At 46.6% G+C, this 23,388-nt stretch overlaps 1 protein-coding gene across 1 annotated transcript in view; it reads right to left on the minus strand.

The window, feature by feature from the left end:
* The window catches only part of Mmp17 (matrix metallopeptidase 17), a 39,382-nt gene that overhangs the window by 2,069 nt on the left and 13,925 nt on the right, over nt 1-23,388 (minus strand). The window contains exons 2-9 of the mRNA XM_004668889.2: nt 23,087-23,219; nt 22,796-22,925; nt 19,513-19,796; nt 18,725-18,901; nt 15,000-15,099; nt 8,551-8,633; nt 8,270-8,422; nt 575-832 (exon numbers count right to left, since the gene is read on the minus strand). Coding sequence (XP_004668946.2) covers nt 575-832; nt 8,270-8,422; nt 8,551-8,633; nt 15,000-15,099; nt 18,725-18,901; nt 19,513-19,796; nt 22,796-22,925; nt 23,087-23,219 — 1,318 coding nt within the window. The remainder of the gene's footprint in view (nt 1-574; nt 833-8,269; nt 8,423-8,550; nt 8,634-14,999; nt 15,100-18,724; nt 18,902-19,512; nt 19,797-22,795; nt 22,926-23,086; nt 23,220-23,388) is intronic.

Below are 23,388 nucleotides of genomic sequence, written 5' to 3' on the forward strand. Positions count from 1 at the left end.
GACCCAGGACATCTTAGACAGCTGGTCTGTCTGAGCCATGCCTGGACAGCGGGAGGAAGCCTGTGGGATGCACTGGTGATCTCTCCTCTCCCTTGCTGGGGTTTACTTGTCATCAGCCCAGTTCATAGCTGTTCTACTACTGGGGATGCAGCATTGAAGATGGAAGATTCTGTAACCTAGCCTGATGGAGCTGGTCTGGATGATGCCCAGGAAAGCTCTCAGCTGGGCTGAGGTTTGGAGACAGAGAGAGAGAGAGAGAGAGAGAGTGAGTGTGGGTGTGTGTAGGGGGATCTATGCAGAGTACTCCAGCACACTACCAGTGTAATGGCCAGGTGGAAGCAGGAAGCAGTGAGTAAGCAGGACTGGGGACAGGTGATAAGTCCAGGGTGGGTGGTCCATAGCAGGAAACAGATGTGGTGTTCACTAACTTCCTGGAAGGCCAGAACTCCTCAAAGCTAAGGCAGGCAATCAGAAGGTGTACATCAGCTCAGGGAATTCCCCTCAAACCCATTATGATCCCTGCTCTGCAGATGAGGAAACAGGCTGGATTGGCTTTTCCCCACCTAGCGCTCACCATCGGACCAGCGCATGGCGTCATCCAGCATGCTGGGGACACCCTTCCACAGGGGGCCCTGGGCGGGGTAGCCAGGGTCCATGCGCCGTGTGTGATCATTGTAGCGCCAGTAGAGTTGGTCCTTAAAGAAATAAGTCCTGTCATTGTGGGCCCAGGAGAAGACTGCATCGATGCCGCCCGGTGGGAGGCTGAAGTCGGAGACAGGCCGCGGGTATCCTTCCTCTACGTTATTGTCCTTAAACACCCAGTATCTGTCTCCTAGGGGTGAGAGAAAGAGCTGTGGGCAAGGGCAAGGGCCTTGCCCCTGAATGTTTCTAAGCTTCACCCAATAAGGGTGCCATTCAGTCACCCCAAGTCACAATGCCGAAGAGCCCTTCTGGACATTTACTGAGCACCTACTGTGAAGCTCGCATAGATTGTTCAGGAAGCCAGTTCCTGTGAGTCAGATCCTGCTTTGGTGGTCACTAAGGAACAGGAAACAGACTTTGAGTCAGTCACTATCCCCAAGATACCTCTCACTTCTTAGGAGTTAGGGGACATCTATAAGGCAAAGACTAACATGGCATTCTGTTAGAGCCCTGACTATAAGTGTGGGGGGGGCACAACTTTGTGAGACTTTATACAGAAGCAAGTAAGTGAAGAATGCTTTGGCTCATTGGGAGCAAGGATAAGGGAAGATGTGTCAGCTGGACCAGGCAGTCTTGGGGAACCAGGCACGCTCCATCCAGGGACATCGGTATGTGGGAACCAACTGAGAACAAGATGCTCATGTAGCCTCTGGTCAGTCCTCAAGAATTTGAGGTAACTACACAGAGTAATGGTAACATAAAGGAGAAAGCCTGTATTTTTACTTTGCCTAGGCCATTAGCAAATGTCACCAGACAGGAAGGGCTCAGAACATGAAAAGTTGGGAGAAGTGGCCCTGGGACTAGACACTGCTGGAGAGGCAGAGGTCCCGGGAACAAAGGGAAGGCATCTGCTTACACTAATTCCAGCCTGCTATCCCATAGCATGAGAGAAAGATTCCCATTGCCACTGTGAGGTGGCCCAGAAGACTCACACCCTCATACCTTCCCTCTGCCCTGGATTGCCTCTCAGCTCTCCTCTCCTCCCTCCTTCCCTTCTGTGATTGTTAGTATTAACTTGACAGGATCTAGTATCATCTAGAAGACAAACCTCTAAGCATGTCTGTGAGAGTCTCTTAAAAATAAACTGAAGGAGCTGGGTGTGTTAGTGAACACCTTTAATCCCAGCATTTGGGAGGCAGAAGTAGGAGGATTACAGTGAGTTGGAGGCCACCCTGAGATTAAGTTGTAAATTCCAGGTCAGCCTGGGCTAGAGCAAGACTCTACCTCGAGAAAAAAGGGAAAAAGGTGGGCCAAAGGGTTGGAGCAGTGGCTCAGTAGCTAAAGGCACCTGCTTGTAAAGCCTAATGACCAAGATTTGATTCCCCAGTACCCAAGTAAAGCCAAATGCACAAAGTAGCGCATGCATCTAGAGTGTGTTTTTTGCAGGAGGCCCTGATATGGCCATCCTCTCTCTCAAATAAATAAATAAATAAATATTAAAAAGCAAAAGCAAGCCAGGTGTGGTGGTGCTCACTTTTAAAATATATTTTATTTTGCCGGGCATGGTGGTGCATGCCTTTAATCTGAGCACTCAGGAGGCAGTGGTAGAAGGATCACTGTGAATTTGAGGCCTCCCTGAGCCTACATAGTGAATAACAGGTTAGTCTGGGCTAGAATGAGACCCTACCTCAAAAAAAATAATATATATATATATATATATATATATATATATATATATATATATATATATATATGTAATTTATTTGTTTATTTATTTGAGAGAGAGAAAGAGGCAGAGAGAGAGAGAGAATGGGTGAGCCAGGGTCTACAGCCAGCCACTGCAAACAAACTCCAGATGCATGTGCCCCTTGTGCATCTGGCTTACCTGAGTCCTGGAGAGTTGAATAGGGATCCTTTAGCTTTGCAGGCAAACGATTTAACCACTAACTCGTCTTTCTAGCCCCGGTGCTCACTTTTTTTTTTAAATTTTATTTATTTATTTGAGAGCGACAGACACAGAGAGAAAGACAGGTAGAGGGAGAGAGAGAGAATGGGCGCGCCAGGGCTTCCAGCCTCTGCAAACGAACTCCAGACGCGTGCACCCCCTTGTGCATCTGGCTAACGTGGGACCTGGGGAGCCGAGCCTCGAACCGGGGTCCTTAAGCTTCACAGGCAAGTGCTTAACCGCTACGCCATCTCTCCAGCCCAGAAACTTGACATTTTAATTTTTTTTTTTTTTTGAGGTAGGGTCTCACTCTACTCAGGCTGACCTGGAATTCACTGTGTAGTCTCAGGGTGGCCTCGAACTTGTGGTGATCCTTCTACCTCTGCTTCCCAAGTGCCGGGATTAAAGGCATGCGCCACCACGCCCGGCTCCCGGTGCTCACTTTTAATCCCAGCCCTTGGAAGTCAAAGGTAAGAGGATCCCCATGAGTTCAGGCTACCCTGAGACTACATAGTGAATTCCAGGTCAGCCTGAGCTAGAGTGAGACCCTACCTCAGGGGTGGGGGGAAGAAGCAAGGGCTGGAGAGATGGTTTACCAGTTAAAGTGCTTGCCTGAAAAGTCAAAGGATCTAGGTTTTATTCCCCAGGACCCACATAAAGCCAGGTGCAAAAGGTGGCACAAGCATCCAGAGTTCATTTGCAGTGGCTGGAGGCCCTGGTGTTCCTATTCTCTCTCTCTCAAATACATAACTAAATAAATAAGAAGAAAGAAAAAGCAAGCTGAGCTTCTTGATTGTGGATACCATGTGACCAGCTACTGCACAGTCCTGCCCCATGGTGGGCTGTGCCCTCAAATTGAGCCAGAATAAACATTCTTTACTTAAATTGCTTCTGTCAGGTGTTTATTCACAGCAATGAGAAGAGTAACTAATACATTTGTTGTTTTCTTGAGACAGAGAGTATCACTATATAACCCAGGCTAGCCTTAAATTCATGGCAAACCTCCTACCCTCAACCTCCAAGTGCGGAGATTATAGGTACAAGCTACCATGACTGGCCTGGCTTTCTTTCCCTTGATATAGATGTGGATACAAGAGAAATTTGACATACAAATCCAGTGACCAATGCTCGGAGGCTTTCTTCAGTGCTGGGGAAAAAGTGGGATGGCCTAGACAGATGTCACTGCCAGGGGCCTGTGGACCCCATGTTCCACTCTCATCTCCTCCTGGCCCCTGGTGAGGCTGCTGACTTTTTCTTATTTAATATATTATTTATTTAATAGCTAAGAGCTGGAATCAACCCAGATGTCCATCACTAGAAGAATGGATAACTAAGATGTATTATATCTACAGAATGGAATTCTACACAGCAGTAACAAAGAATGACACAATGAAATTTGAGGAAAAATGGTTGAACCTGGAATAGATCATTCTCAGTGAACTTACCTAATCACAGAAAGATAATTGCTGTATAGTCTCACTCATCTACAGCACCTAACCTGAATCTCTACCCAAGATGCTGACAAACCCAGCGAACATCTCGAGGACTAGACAATAAGGTGAGTGGGGAGGGAGAGGAAGGCAAGGGAGGGGATATGAGACACAAATCTGGACCCAAATGGCAATGGTACTATAAAATTCTACATCCTAAAAGGCAGACCAAATGGTTGAACCTTCAACAGGCCCTTAGAGAGAACACCTGAGCCATAATATACTGGAGAGGTATGATGAAGACTGACCTTAATCTTCTACAGCTTCTCGCTCTCTCTCTTCTAACTCTTTTATATTAGTTATCTTTTTCTTCCTTTTCTTAGTAGGCACTGACCTGTAACTCTCACTACCAGCACGTGGCTATCATGCAAAATGAGCTTTTGATCAGAGGGACCTACAAGGTTTCCTAAAAGAAAGATAGATCTCTGTCAGAGTACTTGATGACCCACCAAAGGTTAGTGGTAAGACCCTACTGCTGAAGACACCATATGCGGTTGACACGTAAAATGGAATGACATGGCTGGAAGCTGGAAGAGAAGAGAATGAGTGTACTATGGCATCTAGCCACTGAAACAAACTCCAGACACATGCGCCACGGCATTTGGCTTTATGTGGATACTGGGGAATCACACCTGGGTGCTTAGGCTTTGCAGGCAAGTGCTTTAACTACTGAGCCATTTCTCCAGCCCCTTTTTAAAATTTTTTTTAAAAACTTTTTTTTTCCCCCAGTGTGGTGGCACACATCTTTAATCCCAGAACTCAGGAGGCAGAGGTAGGAGGACTGCTATGAGTTTCAGGCCACTCTGAGACTACATAGTGAGTGTCAGGTCATTCTGGGCTAGAGTGAAACCCTACCTCTCAACTCCCCCCTACCATCCCTCCCCTTTTTTATTTTGCTCTGAGCATGGTGGCACATGCCTTCTTCAATCCCAGCACTTGGGAGACAGAGGTATGAGCATTGCTGTGAGTTCAAGGCCAGTTTGGGACTACAGAGTGAGTTTCAGGTCAATCTGGGCTAGAATGAGAGCCTATTACAAACAAACAAACCTAGGTTTGATTCTCCAGTACCCCCATAAAGCCACATGCACATGGTGGCACATGTCTGGAGTTTTTTCTTTAATTTTAAAATATTTTATTTATTTATCTGAGAGAGAAAGAGAGAGAGAGAGAATGAGTGTACTATGGCCTCTGGCCACTGCAAACAAACATTTTGGGCGCTGGAGAGATGGCTTAGCAGTTAAAATGCTTGCCTGTGAAGCCTAAGGGCCCAGGTTTGAATCACCAGTACCCATATAAGCCAGGTGAACAAGGTGGTACATATATCTGGAGTTTGTTTGTAGTGGTTAGAGGCCTTGCATATCCATTCTCTCTCTCTTTATCTACCTATTTTTTCTCTCTCTCTCAAATACATAAAAAAATTTAAAAAAATTATTTGAGAGAGGGAAAGGATGAGGGAAGGAGAAAGGGAGGGAGGGAGGGAGGGACAGAATGGACGTGCCAGGGCTCCCAGCTACTGCAAATGAACTACAGATGCATATGCCACCTTGTGCATCTAGCTTATGTGGGTACTGGAGAATTGAACTGAAGTCCGTTGGCTTTGCAGGAAAGCACCTTAACCACTGAGCCATCTCTCCAGGCCACATAAAAAATAATTTTTAAATCTTTTATTTACTTATTTATGTATTTATTATTTGAGAAAGAGAAAGAACAAGGCAGACAGACAGAAAGAGACTGGGTGCACTGGGCCCTCTAATCACTGCAAATGAACTCCAGATGCATGTGCTACCTTGTGCATCTAGATTACATGGGTACTGAGGAATTGAACCTGGATCCTTTGGCTTTGCAGATAAGTGCCTTAACTGCTAAGCCCTCTCTCCAGTCTTTTTACTTAAAAAAAATTTTTTTTATTTACAGCCTGGTGTGGTGGCACATGCTTTTTTTTATTTTTATTTTTGTTGATTTTATTTATTTGAGAGTGACAGACAGAGAAAGAAAGAAGCAGAGAGAGAGAGAGAGAGAGAGAGAGAGAGAGAGAGAGAGAGAGAGAGAGAGAGAATGAGCATGCCTGGGCCTCCAGCCATTGCAAATGAACTCCAGATGCATGCGCCCCCTTGTGCATCTGGCTAACATGGGTCCTGGGGAATTGAGCCCCTAACCAGGGTCCTTAGGCTTCACAGGCAAGCGCTTAACAGCTAAGCCATCTCTCCAGCCTGTCACATGCTTTTAATTCCAGCATTTGAGTGACAGAGGTAGGAGGATTCCTGTGCGTTTGAGGCCAACTTGAGACTACATAGTGTATTCCAAGTCAGCCTGGGCAGCTAGAGTGAAACTCTGCCTGGAAAACCAAGCCAACCAAACAAATGATATATATATATATATATGCAAGGAAAGAGAGAATGAAAAGAGCATGTGTTCCAGGGTTTCTTGCCATTGCAAACTGATTCCAGCATGCACCATTTTTGTGCATCTCGTTTTATGTGGGTACTGTGAAACTTAACCCAGGTTTTAGGCTTTGCAAGCAAGTACCTTTAACCAATGAGCAATCTCTCTAGCCACCACCAGTACTTTTCTTCTTCCTTTCTCCTCCTCCTTTTTTTTTTTCTCAATTTTTATTAACATTTTCCATGATTATAAAAAAAATCCCATGGTAATACCCTCCCCCCCGCTTTCCCCTTTGAAATTCCATTCTCCATCATATCCCCTCCCCATCTCAATCATCCTACTAACATATATACAATACCAACCTATTAAGTACCCTCCTCCCTTCCTTTCTCTTCCCTTTATATCTCCTTTTTAACTTACTGGCCTCTGCTATTGAGTTTTTTCCTTCTCATGCAGAAGCCCAATCATCTGTAGCTAGGATCCACATATGAGGGAGAACATGTGGCGCTTGGCTTTCTGGGCCTGGGTTACCTCACTTAGTATAATTTTTAAAAATATTTTAACTTTATTTACTATTTATTTATTGAGGGGGGAGAGAGAGAGAGAGAGAGAGAATGGGTATGCCAGGGTCTTCAGCCATTGCAAATGAGCTCTAGACGCTTGCACCCCCTTGTGCATCTGGCTTACGTGGGTCCTGGGGAATTGAACTGAGGTCCTTTGGCTTTGCAGGGAAATGCCTTAACTGCTAAGCCATTTCTCCAGCCCCTCTTCTTCTTCTTTTTTTTTTTTTTTTTTTTTTTTTTGAGGTAGGATCTCACTCTAGCTCAGGATGACCTGGAATTCACTCTGTAGTCTCAGGGTGCTCTTGAACTCACGGTGATCCTCCTACTTCTGCCTCCCAAGTGCTGGGATTAAAGGTGTGCACCATTAAGCCTGGCTCATGCTGACTTCTTATTTCTTTGCACACAGTAAGGCTGTTTCTCCCTCAGGAGCTTTCCACTGGCTGTTTTCCTGGCTCTCACTTTGTTCTTGGAGTTTCTGTTTGTGGTAGTTTGAATAGATGACCCTCAATATATTTATTCAGTGTTTTATTAGTTTGTAGTTTGGATCTGAAGCCACCTGGCTGGAGGCCGTGTGTCCTGTCACTGGGCAGCTTTTAGGGTTCAGCCCTAAGGTGTGGTGGTAGATTTGCATTTCCAGTCTAAAGATATGCAAAGTGTCTGGAGTTCCTGAAGTGTGTTTGTTTGTGGTGTGGCTTTCAGGCTTGTCTGTGGTGGACTTTTGGGTTTTTTGCTTTGTGGCTTCTCTCTGCTTGGATCTGTGAAAGTAAGGCCAGCTTTTTCTGCTATTATGGAACTTCTCCTGGATCTATCTGTAAGCTTCAATAAATATTTCTTTCTTCCTAACTGTGCCTGGTTTGGAAGTTCATCTCAGCGAACCTGAGGCTGTCTACTACACTGTTCTATAGCATATTCATGTGCTTCCGGTTGCTCATCCTCACCTTCTTTTTCTGCCTCATGTGAACTTGATCATTGGTGTGACTGCTTTTCTTTGTCCTCCATGTGTCTGCAAGGACCCCGTAGGACCAGTAGGTAGACAGTAGGTACTCAATACACATCCACAGAGTACACAATGAACCAGGGGCTCCCTCTGGCCAGTGGAGCAAACCCTGGGGCCAGCTTGGAGATGCAGGGTCAGCATGATGTGGAAGCTGCTGCTGGTGAACCGGGCTGGGTGCAGGGAGGCAGAGGCAGGCCTTGAGCCCCCAGGGAGGTCAGAGGCAAGCTACAGAACACAAAGGAGGCCTCACCTTTAAAGAAGACGATCTTGTGATCACTGGTGCGCTCATACACAGCATCCACACTGTCCAGGTGCAGTGGCAGACCCCGCCAGAAGCGGTGCATTTGAGCTGGTTGCAGGGACACCAGGTGCCGGTCTCGAGTCAGCCGCCAGAAGTACTTGCCTTGGGGTGGAGGGGAGGGAGTAGGGTGGGGAACAGAAGGGAAAGTCGCTTCAGGGGCTGGTCTGGACTGGTGTGTGTGTGCTTGTGTGTTTGGGGTGTTCTTCTATACCACAGGATCCCAGGATTACCTTTGAAGAAGAAAGCCTCGCCACGGATCTGGGCCACAGCATCAAAATGGGCTGTGCATCTGTGAGGCACATCCTTTCGAGGCCTGCAGGGCAGAAAACTGGTGGGCTGGGAGGCTGTGCACCCAACCTGAGCAGTTAGTTGAGCTGCACCCCCAGAACCATGGGGATGGGCATCCTAGAAGGAGCTATAGTATTCCTGCATCATTGTAGTATGCAGTGTCTGCCAGGAAAAAAAAAAATAGAGAATGATAGCCTAACAGGGCTCAGCTGCATAGCCTGGGCTATGTGAGCCTCTCTTGAAAAACACACACACAAGGGCTGGGGAGACGGCTCAGTGGCTAAAGATCCTTGCTAATCCTGCCCCCCCCAAATAAATAAAAATGAACTAACAGGACTGGAGAAATGGCTTAGCAGTTACAGCACTTGCCTGCAAAGCCTAAGGACCCAGGTTTGATATACCAGTACCCACGTAAAGCCATATGCACTAGGTGGCATATGCATCTGGAGTTTATTTGCAGTGGCTAAAAACCCTGATGTGCCCAATCTCTCTCTCTCTCCTCTCAAATAAATAAAATAAAATAAAATATTTGTGGTCTTAGCGTGGGACACTCAGTTTTCAATGAGAAGTAGGCAGTCCTTGGGCTCATACAAGAAGGCCTCACAGGACATCAACTGCACATCAACAGGCAGTGTGTGCATGGATGAGCTTACACATGCACTTGGGCACTCATGCTTTGTCTTAGCACAGAACCCTCCTATAGGGGATGTACACAAGTATCCATCCAGTGAGGACTGGGCAGGGGTCAGTAGGAAGGAAAATGACTCCTGGAGTTGGGAGATAGTTCAATGGTTAAAGATGCTAGCCTGCAAGCCTGTTGATGTGGCTGATCCTCCCCAGTACTCATAAAGGGACACACCGTGGAACATGGATCCATTGTCCCAACATGCCTGTGACAATGGGAGGCAGAGTCAGGAGAACCCGAAGCTCACAGGCCAGTTAATCTTATGTTCATTTGAGACCCAGTCTCAAAGAAGGTGGAAGAGCAGAGATACCTGGAGGTTGTCCTCTGACCTCCAAACAAATGCTGTGGCATGTCCATACATACAAAGGAAAGGAGAGAGAGAGAGCGAAGGAGAGAGGGAGAGGGTGAGGGAAGAGAAGGGGAAAGGGAATAAAGATACACCTTTGAGTTTGTAACCTGGTCTTGTTATCTAGTCCTTAAAGAAGTGCATAAGGACAACAAAAAAGGGGCTGGAGAATGGCTCAGTGATTAAAAGTACTTGCTTGCAAAGCCTGATATGCTATGTTCGATTCCCCAGTGCCCATGTAAATCCAGATGCACACTATGGCACAGGTGACTGAAGTTTACTTGCAATAGCAGGAGGCCCTTGTGTGCAGATACTCACTGTCTCTCAAATAAAAATATTGTATATAAAAAAAGAATAAAGGCCAGGCGTGGTGGTGCACACCTTTAATCCAGCACTTGGGAGGCAGAGGCAGAGGTAGGAGGATCACCATGAGTTCAAGGCCACCCTGAGACTACATAGTGAATTCTCGGTCAGCCTGGGCCAGAGTGAGACCATACCTCAAATCCCCCCCCCAAAAATAAATAAATAAAATAAAATAAAAAAAGAAAAGAAAAGAAAAAGAGAGAGAGAGAGAGATTGAGAGAGGGGGAGCGCCTCAGATTTGGTGGCACACACCTTCAATCCCAGCACTCTGGAAGTAGAGGTAGGGGGATTGCCAAGAGTTCAAGGACACCCTGAGACTACATAATGGAAAAAACAACCCCCGGTCTCAGTAACATGGCAGCATAGTAACCATGCCAAAGCAGCCTAGGGAGGGAAAAAGCAGAAAAATACACTTTTACCAAAAAAGTGAAGGTGTATAAATTATTATCAACCATAACAGAGAAGCAGGTGAGACCAAGATCTTCCAGAAAGGAGGAAACTGGCCAGAATCCCACTGAGGCGCCAGCGGCCCCAGCCTGAGCACCGGCCTGCCCTAGCGGCACAGGAGCAGAAACCAGGTAGAGGGACTTTCCACTCACATCAGCCTCCTTGCAAAGTCAAGAAACCTGAAGGAGAAGACAGAGGGACCAGCTGAACAGTTGCTGAAGGAGAACACAAATGGAACAAGTTGAGCAGCTCTGGTACAACTCCAGGCATCTTGTGTAGCCTCTCATTCCCCAGCTGTCAGTGCTGTGAACCTCTGGAGAACTCATTTACCCCGTCTGCACAGTAACCAGCACAGTCCATCAAAATACTAGATCTACAGCTAAACAGAGAGGGATCGAGGTTGGCACTCGGCATGGGTGAGAATGGAAGCCATCCCAAAGGTAACAGGGCCTACTGACACAAAGGCAGGTACACAGGCCTGCACTGGAAGTGCTGATCTCTCTCTCCATGTCAGAACAGGTTATGTGTTACATATTCTTGGTTGGCTTTATCATTCTAAAATAAGTTGTATTTTGGTATTGATTGTTGTTGCCTTTGATGTTCCCTGATTTAGAGGACCTTTGTCTCTTTCACCTGTCATTATTGGGGGCAGGGTCTAATTCAGACCCAGGCTGACCTGGAACCCATTTTCAGACCAGAAATCTCAACCTTCCAGTTGACAGGATTAAAGGTGTGGGGCAACACTCACTCATAGGGACTTGGGCTTTATTAGATTATCTGTTTTAATCTCTACTCTTGCATAAATACTCTGTGCTTGCTTGGATTGAATGTGTATATTGCTTAGTTGAATTTTAGAATTTGCCCCATCCAGTCTACTAGAATATTTGAAGAGCAGGCAAACTCAACACTTAGGGTCACCTGTTGCTTCTCTTGGAGTACAAGAGCTACACTTGGCACCTTATACCTCTACCCTGGAGATATATAAAGTCGGATTTACATGGCTCGGAACATTGCAGATAATCAGAAAACCCAAGCATCAAATTAAATCAAGATGCAAAAATCTCTACATTATAATACAAGAAACACAAAAAATCAAGACAATACAATCCCACCAAAACAATAAATCTATCAGAAATTACCCTCAGTGAGACTGTTTTAGATGAAATGCCTGAACAATGATTTTAAAAAATTATTATACTTACAAAGGGGAAAGTGTCAGGGGGGAGGGAGGGAATTACCATGGGATATATTTTTTTATAATCATGGAAAATGTTAATAAAAATTTAAAAATTAAAAAAAAAGAGATTCCATATTGGGAAGTTGGAAGGGCCCCCACCAGGTCATCCTAACCACTCCAACAGCCATGAAAGTGGAAGGGACAAAATATAAAAGGCTTAGACTTACTTTTTATGAAACAAGGGGGCCTATGTATGGCTTTAGGTAAGACTTGTTACTTTTATGCCAATCAGTCAGGAATAATCTGAAATACACTGGCTTTAGTTAGAGAAAATCTCAAAGAAGGAGAACTTCAGAGACAAGCCAGTAGTAATTGGTTTCAGTCTGTGTTTAGTTGGTCTCCATGGCTAACTTCCCTTGTCTCTTCTATTGCTGGCCCCCTGATACTACTGCTCTTAGGCCTTACCTTAGGACCCTATATTATTAATGCTGTAAGTAGATATATAAAGAGTAGAATAAATTCTGTTAAGCTCATGGTATGGTGGACACAATACACCTCCTTAGATGAAAACACCCTAGACACTGTTCTTCACGAGTCAAGGATTTGACTTAGTGTCAGACCAGAGGGGGAAATGGAAAATGGAATGTGAAAGGTGGGCTGATCCCTCTGTGCAATGTACGATGACCTCTCTGTATCTCTTTGTTTCTAAATATCTTTGTGATTACATAGCATAGAATGCTTCTTGCCTCAGTTCTGCCTATGTGATCTATGTAACCTTGTGACTTCTTGTAATAGCACCCCCCTTGCTTAACAGTATGTAATTTTGTGGTTTAACTCCCAATCTACTATAGACATCATATGGTTATTTCCAATAAAAGCTGACACTGTGAAGAGATCAGGGCTGCATCTTGAGATGCCGAACTCTGGGATGCAGACCTGATGCACCAGCTTTCTTCTCTTTCTTTCTTTTTACCCAATAAAACCTTGCTTCACATTCAAAAAAAAATATTATATCTGTACTCAAAGAAATCAAAGAAGAAAACCAACTCCTGAAGGGGAATATAGGAAACCAACTTAATGAAATAAGGAAGTCAATACAAGACATGAATAACGAAATAGAAATAATGAGAGTACCAGTCAGAAATATTAGAAATGAAAAACAGAGTAAGTCAAATAGCAAACTCTGTAGAAAGTCGCACTAGTAGGATGGATCAAGGAGAGGACAGAATATCTAAACTAGAAGACCAGGTGGCAGATCTAATACAGTCCAACAAAGAGAAAGACAAACTAATAGGAAGGCACGAATGGGAATTTCAAGACATTTGGGACACTATGAAGAGATCAAACATAAGAATTCAGGGCATAGTAGAAGGAGAAGAATTTCACTCCAAAAGGCATAACAAATATTTTCAACAAAATTATAGAAGAAAACTTCCCCAAATAGGAAAAGTAATGCCAATACAAATACAGGAAGCCTTTAGAACAGCAAAGAGACGACATAGTGAATTCCAGGTCAGCCTGGGCTAGAGAAAAACCCTATCTAGAAAAAAAATCCAAGCATAGTCTTAAAGGACTGTCATCAGAGCAGCAGAGAGATAGAGGCAGGAAGATCTACAAGTTCCAGGTGGTCAGCCTGGGTTTCATTCATGAGTTCCAATAAGCCAGGGCTACATAGTGAGGCATGTCTCAAAAGAACTAACCCAGAACCTGGAGTGGTGGTGCATGCCTTCAATCCCAGCACTCAGGAGGCAGAGGTAGGAGGATCACCTTGAGTTCAAGGTCACCAGAAGACTACATAGTGAATTCTCAGACAGCGTGGGCTTGAGTGAAGCCCTGGAAAACAAAAATAAAACCGAAGCCAGGGTTGGGACAATAGCTCAGTTGTTACAGGCACCTACTTACCATCCCAGGTTCAATTCCCATGTAAAGCCAGATACACCCAGTGGTGCCTACATCTGGAGTTCATTTGTAGCAGCAAGAGGCCTTACGTGCCCATATTCACTCTCTCTCAAATAAATACAATTAAAAAAATATTTTATTTTTATTTATTTATGTGTATGTGTGTGTGAGAGAGAAAGAGAGAAAATGAGTGTGCCAGGGCCTTTAGCCATTGCAAACAATCTCCAGATGCATGTGTCACCTTGGGCATCTGGCTTATGTGGTCCGAACCTGGATCCCTAGGCTTCATAGGTAAACGCCTTAACTTCTAAGCCATCTCTCCAGTCATTCAATTTCTTTTCTTTTTATAATTTTATTTATTTTTTATTTATTAGAGAGAAAGAAATAGGCAGGGAGAGAGAGAGAAAGAATGGGTGCACTAGGGCCTCCAACTGCTGCAAATGAACTCTAGATGCATGTGCCTCCTTGTGCATCTGGCTTACATTGGGCCTGGAGAATCAAACCTGGGTCCTTTGGCTTAGCAGGCAAGCACCTTAAACACTAAGCCATTTCTCCAGCCCACCTTCAACTTTTTTTAAAGAACTAACCCAAACCAGAGCCAACTAACCTAAAATTGAGAGTATCACTCACTTTTCTAGCATGCACAAAACCCTAACCCCCCCTCCATACTCCTTCAACCCTCTACAGATAAGAAACAACTAGGGCTGAGCATGTTGGTCCATGTTTGTAATCCTATAATCCCAGCACTTGGGAGCCTGAGGCAGGATTACCAGGAATTTGGGGCTAGTCTGAGCTAATAGTGAGTTCCAGGATAGCCTGGGCTATGGAGTGACAGAGACCTTGTCTCAACAATCAGCAGAAAAGAACAGAGAATGCTGGAGTAATATGTCTTGATGGCAAAGGCAAGTCATGGTGTACAGCAGCTAGAAATGCTGGGCCAATATCCTGGACACCAAAACCAAACCAAATAAACTAAGGAGGCCCTATCACAGGGGTCAATGAGTGAGATAACCAGGTGGCAGTGCTGCAGTGAGGGTGTGGGCTCAGGGACAAGGGGCAGAGGCAGGTTTGACTTCAGGGCTGGGTAACAAAAAGCCACAGCTGGTGATGGGGTTCTGACTGTGCTTAGCTCTCAGAACATTCCCTGTCTGAAGGAATTCAGCCACCATGTTGTAAGCCCAAGTCCTGGGGACAGGCTACAAACTGCCGTACCAAGGCACTGATGTTGAGACAAGATGTCTGGTCCTCTATGTCCCCAGAGAATCCATGGGGTGATAGAGCAGCTGCCACTACTCAGTCTTCCAGCATTCAGGAACCTACAGGAGGAGGTTCCCTCTCCACCCCCTTTTTCTTGGCCTTGTCAGAGCACACACACAGCAGCACTTTTCTCAGGACCCTGGGTACCATGGGCCTGAAAGGCAGCATTCTATAGGGGCAGGCAGACCAGTGTGTGGTGATGAAGACCCTGGCTTACAGGGTGCTGGACCGATTGTCTGGGGGTGCTGGCAGGAGGGGCGGCTCCTCAGGCTCTGGGGTGTCCAGCTGTGCCGTGGGAGAAACAGACTCCCGCACACCTGTAGAGATAGGAAAATGGCATTGAACCTGGGACATGCCCCTTTTCATCCCACCAGGCCATCCCACCAGGAACTCTGGAGACAGACAGACTAAACTGAGGGGCTAGTGGGCACCCAGCATCCCCTGTCCTGCTGGAGGAAATGGCATGGTATCCTTTTCATGAAGGGACATCCAGGTAGGAAATACCAACCATCACAGCATGTCTATGAACTGTATGGATATCCCTAAAGCACAGTGAGAGTGTTAAGAAACCTCATGACCCAACTCCTGGGTGGGCACCCACAAGGTCAGAGGCCAGGCAATCCAGAAAGGACTTTGTAGCCAGGTGTGATGGTACATGCCCTTAATCACAGCACTGGGGAGATTGAGGTAGGAGGATCATCCTAAGTTCAAGGCCAGCCTGGGGTTACAGGGTGAGTTCTAAAGTTAGCCTCAGCTAGAGTGAGATCCTGTGTGTGTGGGGGGGCAAAGGGAGAGGGGGAGAAGATACAGTAGCAAGGACTTGTGTGGAACATCCATAAGAGTCTGAAGTAAGAGTAAGCCACTGATGGGAGTGGTAGCTATGTTCATTCAGCTTTAGAAAGGAGCCATGTCTGACTACCAGAGAACACTTGGCAAAAAGGCCTGCCAAAGATGGCCCCACATTGAACAAAGCATCTGCCACAGGCTATCCTCAGAAATAGAAAATGGATACTTGGGCTGGAGAAATGGTTTAGCTGTTAAGGTGCTTGCCTGTGAAGCCTAAAGACTAATGTTTGACTCTTCAGGTCCCATGTAAGCCAGATGCACAAGGTGATGCAAATGCACAAGGTTGTACATGCACACAAAGTGGTACATGTATCTGGAGTTCAAATGCAGTGGCTGGAGGCCCTGGTGTGCCAATTCTTTCTCCTTTATCTTTTGCTTTCTCTCATTAAAAAAATATTCTGGGGGCTGGAGAAATGGCTTAGCAGTTAAGTGCTTGCTGTGAAGCCTAAGGATCCTGGTTTGAGGCTCGATTCCCCAGGACCCACGTTAGCCAGATGCACAAGGGGGTACATGCGTCTGGAGTTCGTTTGCAGTGGCTGGAGGCCCTGGCATGCCCACTCTCTCTCTTCTCTCCCTATCTGCCTCTTTCTCTCTGTGTCACTATCAAATAAATAAATAAAAATAAACAAAAAAATTCTGGGGTTGGAGAGATGGCTTAGTGGTTAAGTGCTTGCCTGTGATGCCCAAGAACCCTAGTTTGAGGCCCAATTCTCCAGGACTCATGCGAGCCAGATGCACAAGGTAGTGCATGCATTTGGAGTTTGTTTACAGTGGCTGGAGGCCCTGGTGCACCCATTCTCTCTCTGTCTCTTTTGAATAAATAAAAATAAAAACAAAAATTAAAAAAAAATTAAGCAAGGCATGGTGGCACACACCTTTGGTCCCAGCACTTGGGAAGCAGAGGTAGGATGATTGCCGTGAACTTGAGGCCACCCTGAGACTACACAGTGAATTCCAGGTCAGCCTGAGTTAGTGAGACCCTACCTTGCAAAACCAATAAATAAATAAATACATAAAAATTTAAAAAAATGTGAATTCTTTTTTCCCTGATTTTATTTTTGTTTATTTATTTATTAGAGACAGAGAGAGAGAGGCAGGGAGGAAGGGAGAGGGAGGGAGAAAATGGGTGCGCCAGAATTGTAAACAAACTCTGGATACATGTGCCACCATGTGCATCTGGCTTATGTGAGACCTGGAAAATCGAACCTGGGTTCTTAGGCTTCACAGGCAAATGCCTTAATCACTAAGCCAACTCTCAACCCCAAATGTGGATTCTTGATTTCCCAGGGAGGGCTATTAAAGATACAAGGGAGCTGGAGGGATTTCTTAGTGGTTAAGGCATTTGCCTGCAAAGCCAAAGGACCCAGATTCGATTCCCCAGGGCCCACGCAAGCCAGATGCACAAGGTGGCACATGTGTCTGGAGTTTGTTTGCAGTGTCTGGAGACCCTGGCGTGCCCGCTCCCTTTCTCTCTTTGACTCTCTCAAATAAATAAACTTAAAAAATTAAAGATACAAGGTCTCCTTTAGAGCTGGTGTGGGTGCTAAGAGAGTTTTGGACCTAGAAGGGGCAGTTCCTGCACAGGTGTGTGACTATTAAAACACTAGAGAAGGGCTGGAGAGATGGCTCAGGGAATAAGGCACCTGCCTATAAAGCCTAATGACCTTTTACCCATGTACAGCCAGATGCACAAAGTGGTGCATGTGTCTGGAGTTCACTTGTAGCAGCAGGAGGCCCTGGTGTACCCATTCTCTCTGTCTCTCTTCTATCTCTTTCTGTTTGCAAATAAGTAAATAAATAAGATATTAAAAAAAAACAAGGGGTGGAAAGATGGCTAAATGGTTAAGGCACTTGTCTGTGAAGCCAAAGGATCCCAGTTTGATTCTCCAGGACCCATGTAAAGCAGATGCACAAGGGGGCGCATGCTTCTGGAGTTCATTTACAGTAGCTGGAGGCCCTGGCGCACCCATTCTCTCTCTTACTCTGTACCTCTTTCTCTCTCAAATAAATAAATAAAATATATTAAAATTATTTAAAAAAAAAACCCACAAGAGAATGTCCTTGGAGATGGAGAATTCCAGTGGGTTAAAAACATAGGTGAGCCAGGTGTGGTGGCACATGCCTTTAATCCAAGCACTTGGGAAGCAGAGGTAGGAGGATTGCTGTGAGTTTGAGGTCACTTTGAGACTACATAGTGAATTCCAGGTTAGCCTGGGCTGGAGTGAGACACTACCTTGAAAAAACAAACAAACAAAATAAATTAATATAGGTGAGCCAGGTGTGGTGGTGTACGCCTTTGATTCCAGCATCTGTGAGATAGAGGTAGGAGAATCACTGTGAGTTTGAGGCCAGCCTGAAACTAGTTAATGAATTTCAGGTTAGCCTGAGCTAGAGTGAGACCCTATCTTGGGAAAATGAAACAAAACAAAACAAAACAAAACAAAACAAAATGAAAGAAAGAAAGAGAGAGAGAAAGAAAGCAAAAGAAAAAAGAAACCCATACAGATATCAGGGGGCAAAAAGTGCCTCCCCAGGTACCAACATTCAAATCAGAGTAGGGATAGTGTGTCCTTTGCCTATTTCCTGATGGGTTCTGGCAGGAGGGCTCCTGGGCTAGACCTTGCTCCTGTTTTGGCTATGTACTGTGGGATTACCCTGGGCAAGCTGCTTTCATCATAGGGCCTTTATTTTCTTGTCTGTGGTGGGGATGGTTGCTCCTCCCTCAGGGATTGAGAGATTGGACAGTTTCTTTCTTTCTTTTTTTTGTTTGAGGTAAGAAAAATAATCAGTTTAATAATTATAAGGATGTCAGTTTCTTTAGCACACACACAGTGCTCTACAGGCCAAGGCCATAGTTGCTGCCACCAGGACTCTGCAATCACTTGGCAGACATAGATGGACCTTCCTAGAGGCTGTAAGTAGTCCAGGGATTAGTTCTGAGGGAAAGCCTGTGTGCATGCCCTGGCCCCTGTTCATCACTCCATTCCTGACAGCAGATGTGTGCATTCATGGTCCCAAATGAAGAGCGTGAGTGCAGATTACAGCCTCCTGCCTTCATCCTCCAGGTGGCCCATGTAGGGTTTCAAGGACACTCACCATAGAGCTGCCAGATGCGCACTCTGTCCTCATAGGGGAGTCCATAGCGCAGTGGGTCACCCACAGGGCCCTGGTAGTATGGTTGCATGATGGAGCTGGAGGCAGCTACATGGTTCAGCCCAATGGCATGGCCAAACTCATGGACGGCCACTGCAAACAGGTCCATTCCGTGGGCATCTAGGGACATAGGAGTCACAGGAGTAGGGGACCTGGGACTGCTCATGAGCAGTGAGGCTGCCATGCAGAAATGGTGCCCAAGGGGTGCATGAGTCCTGGCTGGGCTTTGGGTTCCAGCTATAGGGCCTCTGAAGTCATGCTAGGCTCCTATGGAGGCTCTGTAGAGCCTGTAGGGACTTGCCCAGGTTTCATACACCCTTACTTGTAAGAATCTGTCCCTTTTTGTTTTGGGACACAAAGGAGACTCCACAGGATTTGCAGAACTTCTCCAACCTTTATACGAGAGTATTGGGTTCCTGTTCACAATGCAGGGCCCAGCTGGAGCGAGCTAGTACATGCCCATGGACAGGTGAGGGCTTGTCCATGCTGACCATAGATGCAGAGGTCACCTGGTGTAACCAGAATGGTTGGGCAGGAGCTGGTTAACTCAGGAGCTGAGCAGGGGTACACCACTTAAGCCCCAAGACTATGATTAGTTCTGGGGGCTATGGCTGGGTTTTGCTATTCCAAGATCAAGGCAGCTCCTTGGGTCATTGTGGGGTGTGTGGGGGAGGTCTCTGCGGAGGCTTCCTAGACATGAAGAACCACTATTCAGTCAGTCCCACTCTCACCTGAGGAGCGGAAGGTCCATGCCTCGTCGTCGTCAAAGTGGGTGTCTCCTGCAGTGTGGTGATCTCCTGGGAAGAAGGCATGAGCTATGGTGCCTCCAGGGCCATCGAAGGGGTAGTCATCATTGTGGTTGGCCTTGGAGAAGTCGATTTGGATGTCAGCTGTGTTGCCTGCCACCTCATGGAAGTTCAAGGGTGTGATATCACTCCAGACTTTGAGGGCGTAATACATGAGCGCACGCACTGTGTCCCGGCCCAGGGGTGAGTCTCGTGGAAATGTCCGCACTCTAGGATTGGGGGGGGGGGGGTCAGAGTAGAGTCCAGATGTCCCCAGAGCATAAAGCATTGCCTCTTTCTGCCCTGGGTGCTGCACCATCTTCTGCCTTCCCCCTGACCCCAGGAGGCAAGTCTGAGGCCTCTACAAAGACCCCAGGAACTTAATCTTACAGACAAAGAGATGGAGGTAGGGGTATTCAGGTGACAAACCAGTGTCAGCTTCCCATAGGTGCTTGAGGTCTGTTTGCATTCTGGATCACAGTCCACACACTGGTCAGGGCCCCTCTGAACTGGTCTGGCCCAAGGGACTATGGAAGTGGCCAGTACAAGTGTACTGGGCCAATTAGTGTCCCATTGAACCACATCCTCTGCAGCCATCATTAAGGCAGGGAGTAGATGGGTATTGTTAGCCTTAAATCCAGTCAGTATCTTTTTTTTTTTTTTTTTTGGTTTTTTGAGGTAGGGTCTCACACTAGTCCAGGCTGACCTGGAATTCACTGTCGTCTCAGGGTGGCCTCGAACTTACAGCGATACTCCTACCTCTGCCACCTGAGTGCTGGGATTAAAGGTGTGCGCCACCATGCCTGGATCAGCCAGTATCTTCTTTTTTAAAATATTTTTTAAGGGGCTCGAGGGGTTGTTTAGCGGTTAAGCATTTGCCTGTGAAGCCTAAGGACCCTGGTTTGAGGCTTGATTCCCAAGGACCCACATAAGCCAGATGCACAAGGTGGCCCATGCATCTGGAGTTCATTTGCAGTGGCTGTAGGCCCTGGTACACCCATTCTCTCTCTCTGCCTCTTTCTCTGTCTGTTGCTCTCAAATAAATAAATAGCTGGGTGTGGTGGTGCATGCCATTAATCCTAGCACTTGGGAGACAGAGGTAGGAGGATCTCTGTGAGTTTGAGGCCACCCTGAGACTACATAGTGAATTCCAGGTCAGTCTGGACTAGAGTGAAACCCTACCAACAAAAATGGAAAAAAAAAGTAAATTATTATTAAATTATTTATTTATTTATTAGAGTCAGAGAGAGGGAGAGAGAGATAAGAGAGAGAATGGGCACACCAGGGCCTACAGCCACTGCAAACAAACTCCAGATGCATGTGCCATCTTGTGCATCTGGCTTATGTGGGACCTGGAGAATTGAACCTGGGTCCTTAGGCTTCTTAATTACTAAGTCATCTTTCCAGCCCTGAGTATCATTAAAAAAAAAATTGTTTATTTTATTTATTTGAGAGCAACAGACAGAAAAAGAGGCAGAGAGAGAGAAAGAATGGGTGTACCAGGGCCTCCAGCCACTGCAAACAAACTCCAGATGCTTGTGCCACCTTGTGCATCTGGCTTATGTGGATACCGGGGAATTGAGCCTCAAACTGGGGTCCTTAGGCCTCACAGGCAAGTGCTTAACTGCTAAGCCATCTATCCAGCTCCCTGAGTATTTTTTAAAATATATTTATTTATTTGCAAGCAGAGAGAGAGAGAGAGAGAGAGAGAGAGAGAGAGAGAGAGAGAGAGAGAGAGAGAGAGAGAGGGAGAAAGGGTACACCAGGGCTTCTAGCTGCTGCAAATGAATTCCAGATGCCATGTGCCACTTTGTGCATTTGGCTTTACATGGGTCATTAGGCTTTGCAGACAAGTGCCTTAATGGCTAAACTATCTCTCCAGTTCCTCCTTTTTTTAGGCAGTGTCTTACTCTATCCCAGGCTGACCTGTAACTTACTCTGTTGCTCTAGGTTGGCCTCAAACTCATGGTGATCCTCTTACCTCTGCCCCCCAAGTGCTGGGATTAAAGGTGTGTGTCTCCCTGCCTGGCATGAGTACTTTTGTTTTCGTTTCTTTTTTTGAGGTAGGGTTTCACTCTAGCCCAGGCTGACCTAGAATTCACTATGTATCCTCCTACCTCTGTTTCCTAAGGGCTGGGATTAAAGGTGTGTGCCACCACACCCTGCTTGGCATGAGTACTTTTTGAGTGTTTATGGGAACATACATATTTGTGTGTAGGTCAAAGATCAGTATCAATGCCTTTCTTGATCACTCTTCACCTTAACTATTTTTTAAATATTTTTTGTTTATTTTATTTATTTTGAGAGTGACAGAGAGAAAGACAGAGAATGGGTGCACCAGGGCCTCCAGCCACTGCAAATGGACTCCAGACGCGTGCGCCCCCTTGTGCATCTGGCTAACGTGGGACCTGGGGAACCGAGCCTCGAACCGGGGTCCATAGGCTTCACAGGCAAGCGCTTAACCGCTAAGCCATCTCTCCAGCCCAACTTTTTTTTTTTTTTTTCTTTTGAGGTAGTGTCTCACTCTAGCCCAGGCTGACCTGGAGTTCACTATGTAGTCTCAGGGTAGCCTTGAACTCACAGTGATCATCCTACCTCTGCTGGGATTAAAGGTGTGTGCCACCACACCCGGCTAAATCCACCTTAACTTTTTGAGACATGGTCTCTTAATGAACTTGCAGCCCATCATCGGGCTAGACAAGCCTTAGGGAATCCTTTTTTTCCCCCCCTTTCAGAGTTGATATTACAGGTGTCACCACACTAGCATTTTACATGGGTGCTAGGGATCTGAATTCAGGTCTTAATGCTCATCTGGCAAGCAACTTACCCACTTAACCATCTCTCCAGATTCCCCATGAGTACCTTAAGAGAAGAGAGGGTGGGCTGTGCTCAGTGCTAGAAAACTTGTGAAGCATGGGGCCTTGGGGTCAATCCCCAAAACTGCAGGAGGGGAGGAGAGAGGAGGAGAGGAAGAAAAGGGGGTTATCAGGGACCCTAAGAAGGCTATGGGCAGCTGGAGGCAGAGCAGGTGTGAACGGGTATGGGATGGTTCTCTCTCTCGCCTGTAGGAAAGACCAGCCCTGCCCACACCTTGACTTTGGACTTTTGGCCTGTGTATCAGAGAACCCCAGTCCAGTCCTCTGGCTGGGCAGTTGGGGGCACAGTGCTGTAGCAGGCACAGAACACCAGGTCAGAGAGATATGTGGGAACTCCCCGCCATGGCACGTACCTCCATGATAGGTTCCTCTTGTTCCACCTGGTTGGTGGGGCAGCCTGGCGCCTCCTTCGCGCACGGATCCCATGGGGCAGGTCTGGAAGGGAGCAGCGTGGGGTCTTCATGAGGGCCAGAGTAGCCTCATCTGCGGGGTGGACAACAGTGATTAGTAAGGCCAGGATCCACCTCCCCAGCCAGCTTCCCCAGGGCCACTGGCCACAAGGCCCAGTGTATTCAGGTTTGTGGCCTTAAGCAGTCTGGAGAGGCATGGGCCCACAGAATCCCCCACTGTCCCCCAGAACTGACCTAGGATTCCAGTGGTCTCCAGTCCACCAAACTGCTGCATGGTGCTAATGGCTTTGGACAGTTCCTCCTGGGTCTGCAGTGGCCCTGTCCTGGGGTCAGCTGGCGGCAGGTAGCCGAACTTGCTTAGCCACTCCTGGGGACACAGGGCAGGTCAGGACACAGCTCCCACCAAAGAAGCTAACTGGATCCATCACTGCTGCAGGGGACAGCCTTCCCCAGACTTGACCACCCTGACCCATCCCCCCTTCCTTAAGTCATGTTACAGGCAGTTAATAAACCTGATTCTTCTGAGATGGGGAAGA

This window comes from Jaculus jaculus, chromosome 8 (assembly GCF_020740685.1).
Source record: "Jaculus jaculus isolate mJacJac1 chromosome 8, mJacJac1.mat.Y.cur, whole genome shotgun sequence".
Lineage (NCBI taxonomy): Eukaryota > Metazoa > Chordata > Mammalia > Rodentia > Dipodidae > Jaculus > Jaculus jaculus.